This window comes from Mus pahari, chromosome 9, assembly GCF_900095145.1.
Source record: "Mus pahari chromosome 9, PAHARI_EIJ_v1.1, whole genome shotgun sequence".
Classification (NCBI taxonomy): domain Eukaryota; kingdom Metazoa; phylum Chordata; class Mammalia; order Rodentia; family Muridae; genus Mus; species Mus pahari.
This window is the reverse complement of record NC_034598.1, coordinates 46,352,901-46,361,258: the sequence shown is the minus strand read 5'-3', so window position 1 is coordinate 46,361,258 and position 8,358 is coordinate 46,352,901. Positions and strand designations below refer to the sequence as shown.

General features: G+C 43.5%; 1 protein-coding gene across 1 annotated transcript in view; it reads right to left on the bottom strand.

The window, feature by feature from the left end:
* Positions 1 to 5,339, bottom strand: part of LOC110326162 (zinc finger protein 431-like) — a 25,453-nt gene extending 20,114 nt beyond the window's left edge. The window contains exon 1 of the mRNA XM_021204330.1: positions 5,254 to 5,339. Coding sequence (XP_021059989.1) covers positions 5,254 to 5,256 — 3 coding nt within the window. The 5' untranslated portion in view covers positions 5,257 to 5,339. The remainder of the gene's footprint in view (positions 1 to 5,253) is intronic.
* Between the last annotated feature and the right edge of the window lie 3,019 nt (positions 5,340 to 8,358).

The window sequence follows — 8,358 nt, the reverse complement described above, 5'->3', positions numbered from 1 at the left end:
CCAAGAATATACAAACCATTACATTCCACTCCCTGGCCCTCATAGACTTGTTCAAAAACATGAGTCTATGGGGGCCATACTTAATTTTCCTCAGAAAATTGGACATAGTACTACCAGAGGATCCAGCTATACCATTCCTGGGCATATACCCAGAAGACACCACTATGTTCATAGCAGCTTTATTCACAATAGCCAGCAGCTGAAAACAACCCAGATGACAGAAGCAGGACTTTTAGATTTCGAGGGCAAGGGTCCAAAGGAGAGAAGAGGAGAATCACCATGAGGAGGAGGCAGAGAGATCAGAATTAAAGGCCCACCGACATGTAAGAATCCAGTGAAGTAGCCCCAGGGTCCCCTTCCTGCTTGGTTCTGAAAAACCAAAGATAAAAATAGATTTACAAATGTTAGCTCAGGAATACTGGAGGGGAATATGTGCTAACAACCATGGGGAAATTTAGAAGTACCCAACCACTGAGCTAGGAAGGCATTTTAAAAATTAAGCTGGTGTGTGTGTGCGTGTGCGTGTGCGTGTGCGTGTGCGTGTGTGTGTGTGTGTGTGTGTGTGTGTCTTTCATTCATGCACCCAGAGAACTCTTGAGCAGGGGTACAGAGGAGGTAAGCGGCCTGCTGGGAACAGAGTGGCATTTTACTATTTGCTGCTACCCTCCCACTCTAAGGCCTGTCCAGAGACCCTCTTTTGCAAGGGCCACCCAGTTACATAGGCCTCACTAGAGTAGCAACTCCCCTATACTGTCATCAGAGATCAAATGACTCACACAACACAGACCTTGCCAGCTCTGCTTTACATCCTGTAAGAACAGAGTCACTATACTGGAAATCTGCATTTAAGTAGAAACTCTTTCAGTTTCCCACAGTACTTTATATTTCTCCTCCCAGTTGTATAGTCTATAGTGTACACAGTCAATTACACACTCAGTGTCTAGTGCAGCCATTCCTTTACTTAAGACCTGGACAACCTTAGGTCAAATTCAAGTAGGAACAACAAAACAGAAACAAGGAGGGATATATGGAGGGCCAGGAGAGAGGAAAGGGAAGGGCTAAATTAAGTAATCATGATCTCAAAAATATATTTTAAAACATTTTACATGGGCTTTATGGCCCTATGTACCCAAGGAACTAACACTTTATATTGGAGTGCACCAAGAATAACTCAAACCTAGTTTAGCTACAGTAATTCAGTTTCTAGAAGAAAATTCACTTGTTTATCCATATTCTTGATTGCTCTATTCTTCAGACCAAAAAGCAGTATGTATCAATAAGTTCATCAATCACCTAAAACTGATTACCTGACTAATCTCTGATAAATGCAACTACAGACAAAACTGGAAAACTTTCACCCTCATTTGTGCCACCTCCCTTTCTCTACAATGACCTTGACTGAACTACAAGACCTTGTAAGTGGACAACTGGTGCCAATTCTTACACAGGGACCTGTGCATTCAAATCTCCCCAGTAAAAGTCTGAACTCCACTAGGAAACTCACTAAGTTGTCTCCTTCATTTTTTTTCTGACCTGAAAACCTTACTGGCAGCACTGGGCAGCAGAGGAAGTTTTAGGTGTTCACATCATTCTTAACCACAGAGTGCAAGGCAAGCCTGGCTTCCTCTGCTGGGTAGTTTTCTGTCAACCTGACACAGCCTAAAATCATCTGAGGAGAGGGAACTTCAACTCAAAAAATGCCTGTATAAGATTCAGCTGTAGACAGGCATGTAAGGTATTTCTTAACTTAGTGATTAATGGGGAGGGCCCAGTCCATTGGAAGTGGAGCCATCCCTGGATTCTATAAGAAATCAGACTGAGCAGATGCTATGGAGAAAGCCAAAGCGAAGCACCCTCTATGGCCTCTTCATCAGCTCCTGATTCCAGGTTTCTGCCCTGTTTGAGTTCCTGTCCTGACTATCTTCAATGACAATCAGTGTTGCTGAAGTGTCAGCCAAATAAACCCTTTCTTCCCCAACTTGTTCTCTGGTCCTGGTGTTTTATCACAGCAGCCGAAAAACTAAGTAAGACACCAACACGACTCGTCGCTCTGTAAATAAATAAATGAATTACTATAAATAAATGAATTACTGCTTGAAGAAAGTGAGATTAAATTATTACTAATTGAGAAATACTGGAGAATAGAAGCAAGGAGAGATTAGAGCAGTGATGTATATAAAAACAAATGAAAACTTAAAAGTAATACTGTGGTGGTTTAAATGAGATGGCACCCATGTCTATATGCTTGAATGCTTGTTCATCAGGGAAAGGCATGCTTGGGGAAGTTTAGAAGGCATGGTTTTGTTGGAGGAAGTGTGGTCTTCAAGGAAGTGGGTCATTGAGGGGTATGATTTGAGTTTCAAAGGCTTAAGCCAGGCCCATTGTCTTTCTCTCTTCCTGCTGCTGTCAGTGCTTCTATTGCTGAGAAGAGACACCATGACCAAGGCAACTCTCATAAAAGAAAACATTTAATTGGGGCTGGCTACAGTTTCAGAGGTTTAGTCCGTGATCACTATGGCAGGAAGCACAGTATCGTCCAGGCACACATATTACTAGAGAAACAAAGAGTTCTTAGTCTTGATCCACAGGATGCAGAAGAGGAAGCCTGTGTCACACTGGCCAGCCATGTGCATACAGGAGACGTCAAAGCCCACCTCCACAGTGACAGACTTTTTCCAACATAGCCACACCTATTCCAACAAGACTACACCTCCTGATAGTCAAGCATTCAAACACATGAGTCTATAGAGGCAATGCCTACACCACACTATGCCAGATGCTGATATTTGACTTTTAAAGGAGATAAAATAACTACAGGTCACATTAAAACAGATTAAGCTCATTCCTGGTAAAGTGAATGTCATTAATAAGAGAGTTTATGAACTTCCCTGTGTAAAATGTTACTTGCTGAGTGCTATATGCTGCTACACAGGCCACAGACAAATGCCCTGCGTCTCCAACCTCTCACAACACTGAAGAGAGCCAACTAGGCTTGCACTTACCCATATGAGAGAGTTGGACAAGTGGAAATTTCATTGGCCCAAGGTAACCTCCCCAAATTAAACATCCACCAATTTGGTTTGCCTTCATTCCTATCATATGAATTAATGCATGCTGAAAGTACACAGAAAGTCTCCTGAAACATCAGAAGATTCTTTATACTGGAGACCAGCAGGCAGCACTAACTGAAACTTAAAACCTGTAATCCAGCTACTGTCTGTTTCTGTTTCCTCCTGCAGTTTACACACTAAACTATTCCTTCTATTCTGGTTTCAAGAAAGAAACACACAAATCTTTTTCTTGATCTGGCCAGCCTACTACATGGTTCAAATGGGTGTTTTCAAAACTGTGTGGTGCTAGAAACCTTTAATCCAAGAAATGAGGAGGTTGACTCAGAAAGGCAGCAAGGCCTTAGAAGAAAACCTGAGTCAACACAAGAGAGCTTGCTGTAAAGGATTTTCCCAGAAAGCCTGAAGGTGAAGCTGTTCTGGAATTAATGGGCCTTGCCAATGAGAAATCACACCACACACTTCGAGATTAGTAAATAAAAAATCTCTTTATAATGCCAAGTCTCAAGCTCCTGTGAACAGATTTTGCAAACTTCTATAACTACACACTGCAGGCTTATACATCCCACATATGCTGTCAACCTCTAGTAGTTCAAATAATAGTACCCACAGGCTCATGGGTTTCAATGCTTGGTCATTAGAGTGAGGTGCTGCTTGACAAGGCGAGGACCTTCCATTGCTTTGGAGTTTGCGTGGCCTTCTTGGAAGAAGCGTGTCACTGGGCCTGGGCTTTGGAGCTTCAAATGCTCGGGCCAGGCTCACAGGCTCTCCTCCTGCCTGCTGATCTGGATTTAGGACTCTCAGCTTCTTCTCCAGCACCATGTCTGACAATGTCCCACCATACTTCCCACCATAACCAAACCTCTAAAGCTAATAAGCAAGACCTAATTAGATGATTTCTGTCAATAAGAGATGCTGTGATCATGGCATCCCTTCACAGAAGTAGAACTTTGACTAAGGCACTGCTCCCATCTCATGGCTTTCTAAGACTGCTTTCTTATGTGACCCAAGACCACCGGCCCACAGCAGCACCAAACACAGTGGGATGGGCACTATTATATCAATCATTAATCAGAAGAATACCCTACACATGTGCCCACAGGCCAGTCTGTCTAGCTTGTTCCAAGCTTACCAAATCTAACCAGTATACCTTCTGAGTCTTCCCCTAGCACCCAATGACAGATTCTTAAGCAAACCTAAATTCTCCTAACGCTCAGATTTCATCTTGTGCACAGGCATATACACATGCAAATTTCTGAAAATCTGTCAAGTTTAAGACTGGAGAGATGGCTCAGCACTTAAAACCACTTTAAAAAAAAAAACGATGACGGGCTGGTGAGATGGCTCAGTGGGTAAGAGCACCCGACTGCTCTTCTGAAGGTCTGGAGTTCAAATCCCAGCAACCACATGGTGGCTCATAACCATCCATAACAAGATCTGACGCCCTCTTCTGGAGTGTCTGAAGACAGCTACAGTGTACTTACATATAATAAATAAATAAATCTTTAAAAAAAAAAAAAAAAAAAAAACGATGACAAAAGGTCATCATGAATGAAAACGTGAGCTCACAGACTGAATAAACAGCAGTGACACCGTCTGACTTCTAAATTACCCTACACCTTCGATAAAGACTGTGCTGTCTGAGACCAACAGAACATGAGAGAACACTTAGTTCAAAAACACAATTAATATTCGGTCGATTTTGACAACTCAGGCAGGGAAACACAGTGAGTCTGGCCTTACTAACACACGTGACTGGACCACCGTGGCATCTACAGGCGAATGTGTTAATAACACAGGCTTTACACTGTGCAGAGTTAACTGCGATGGATGCTACACCCGAATGTCAAGTGCCCGGTGCAGAACTTCTGGAAGACACTAGGGAAACTAGAGGTCTGCCAGCCAGCCACTGTCTCCCCTAACAACGACAGCCGCGCATGCGCCAGCTCTGCAGCCAGCCCAGAATGGTTTATAAGCACAGCTCCCGAGTCCCAGGCTGTGCGCAGGCGCAGCCAGGAGAACCAAGTCAAGGAGAGGTCCCGCTTCCACCTGCGGGACCAAACCTCGGGAACAAACGAATGACACCGGGCGCCGCGTCTCGCCGCCGGTTCCCGCACCCCGGGTCAACCCCACAGGGCTCCCGCGGATCTGCTCCTCCCTGCGTGGGGACGGCGGCCCCGCTCACCATGGCGCGGATTCGGACCTCGCCCCACTCTCCTCACAGCGGCGGGAAGCAGGGTCACTGCGCGGAACATGGATGGAGGAGTCTTCCTCAGTCACACTGCGGAACCTAAGGCATGGCAGAACGGAAGTGCCCGCCTCCATTGCGACTGGTGTTCCGCCTGGAGACCCTGATTAGCTAGTGAGGCCTGAGTGACAGGAGCATCTCCCTTAGCGACTGAGCGCTGTGAAGGGATGCAGCCCAGTCATTCTCAGCCCTGTCCTCCACCCCAAGCACAGAACAGATTGGTTTTGTCCAACTTACACCTGGACTGCAAAGTCGTCCCTGCACCTAGTGGGGGGAACTTCTCCTTCATATAGGCATAGGGTCTCTAGCATATGCAGATCATTAAACAATGTATAGTGGATTGACCCCCCCCTCCCGCCTCACAACTGAAAGAAAGCCCATTTCCATTTGGGTCAGATTTAAACTACCGGATGGATAGTCACCAGTCATCAGCAATTTCAATAAGGCACACCGTGGATTGCAAACACCTCTCTTAAATGCCCGTCGCTGACCAAACATAACAGTGTCCCAGCCTTCTGCGGTGGCACTGGCTTATCGTGCAACCTTGTGAAGTAGAGGCAGGGGATCAGTAGTTTAAACCAGCCTGGTCTATGGCACAATACACCAACAATTCTGGTCCAGGGAGGTATCAGTATAAGATGATGATGGCTCATGCCAAACAAGTTTATTAAGAAGTGCATGTCTGATACACTGTTTGCAGAGGGAGAATCAGTCAGCAGAAACCAATTGAGCAATGCTGACAAGAATACAGAATGCCTCAGATTGAGCACAGGTGGCCTTGGAGCTGATAACGACAGCCCCTCAGGCCAAAGAGCCAGGTTCCCTTGACTCCTTCAAGACCTCCTGAAGCACCAAAACAGTCCTGGCCAAGTTGGCCTTTGGGCAAGAACATAAAACTAGCACCTCTGAGAAAGTGTTGGATGGCAGGAGACCGGTGTTAAATCATTCTTAAAGTTGTTTTCTATGCGGGCATATTAGAAGTAAGTTCGGGATGGTCAAGGAAGAGACCAGCATTGCCGTTTTAGTGTCTGGAAAAGGAAAAGGTTACTCTTCATCTAGAAGCTATGTTCTTGCCCTAAGCAGAGGCTTTGTTGGTTTTTATTCTAAAGAGGTGGTGGCTGTATCACTTCCCCTTTGGCTTGAGTCTCATCTCAGTCTTATTCATTTGGATAGACTAGAAAGTATTGCTGCAACGGATATGAAGAAGTAAGAGGAAAGAGGTGCTGCTCCAGAGACAAGTGGATCTTTGAAAGACAAGTGGGTCTCTGAGGAAACTAAGGTTTTACTGGGGTAGGAAGATTAAAAATATTTGAATTTCTTAATCCAATTTGATGGAAAATACTCATAATTGATCTATTAAGCATATATCCTTTTGTCTTTTCTATAAATACCATTCTTTTTAAACTCATTTAAGATGTCATCACTATGTACTGTGTTGAATCAAGAAAGTACAATGAGGGGCTGGAGAGATGGCTCAAAGGGTAAGAGCACCAACTGCTCTTCCAGAGGTCCTGAGTTCAAATCCCAGCAACCACATGGTGGCTCACAACCATCCATAATGGGATCCGATGCCCTCTTCCAGTGTGTCTGAAGACAGCGACAGTGTACTCACATACATGAAGTAAATAAAGAAATCTTAAAAAAAAAAAAAAGAAAAGAAAAGAAAAGAAAAAGAAAAGAAAAGAAAAGAAAAGGAAGTACAATGAGGAGGGGTACCTGTTTAGTGTTAGTTGATTCAATAATCCTTAGCCAGGCTTCAAGTACAAACAAACAATTATTGCATCTATTCCATTATTATGGTTTAGAGTGAGACCCTTGCATCATAGGTATGGGTCCTTGTCCAATTCTCATTGGAATGTTAGGCCAGAGATTCTATTCTCTTAGTCATGGGGATTTTCCTCTAAATATGTTATCACTTTTAACTTCCTTCCTTCCCACAGCTCCTAGAATCACTTAGCTCAAATATCAGAGCTCTGAAAACACTTTTGAGATCGTTGGACTCAGTAAGGATGAAACGTTCCAGGCAGTCAGCTTTTCCTCTCATTTCTTTAATTTTGGAAGCTGCTTGCTTACCCTTTGTACTCAGGTAATTATTCCTTCTCGGCTGTCTGATGGGGTTGAACACTAGACAATTAAAGTCTCCCATAAATGTTTAAAGTGTTTAGGATTTAGGAAAATGTATTAAGGTCTATGCAAGTTATGGTAAAGAAGGATTTAGACACAGAATTTAAACTCACCAAGATAGAATAGATTGTAAAATACTTTTTCCAAAGTTTCCAAACAGAAAGGGCCTTTTATTAACTAAGGAGAAATGTAGACATAATGTTTTGTTTCCTGTGAGAAGATTATCTTTGTCTTACCGAATGCTGACATCTCTGACCCCATGTCTGGTTTCAATTCCTATTCTAAGTGCCTCCTGCCTCATTGTTGTACAAGTAGTGCTCACTATTGATTCTCTGACTTCTGAATAAAATCTTACCTGTCGATTACTGAACAGGAGAGAGAATAGGTCAGGATTTCATCCCAGCTGGGGGACAGGGGGAGTAGAGATGACCCAGGGGGAGAGAGTCCAGAAGAGACCTGGAGAATGACATTAAATGCAAGTATGTTGGGGATTTGGGCTATTAAGTAGCCAGATTAGTATTGAAGATTAAAGCAGAGTCATAACTACTCAATTACTTTGCCCTTAAAGCTTCTTAAATAAATATATTAACACAGTCTCAATTATTGGGGAGCTAGTTAAATTATAAAAAAAATACACTTATTAAAAATCAATGGGCTGGGCGTGGTGGTGCACGCCTTTAATCCCAGCACTCGGGAGGCAACAGCACTCTGGAGGCAAACACAGGCGGATTTCTGAGTTCGAGGCCAACCTGGTCTACAAAGTAAGTTCCAGGACAGCCAAGGCTACACAGAGAAACCCTGTCTCGAAAAACCAATACATATATTTATATACATAAACTCTCATCCTTTAGGTTTCTTACATAACTGACTAGCAATTTTATAAAATACAAAAGCTTTTTAGACATTTTTATTCAGGAA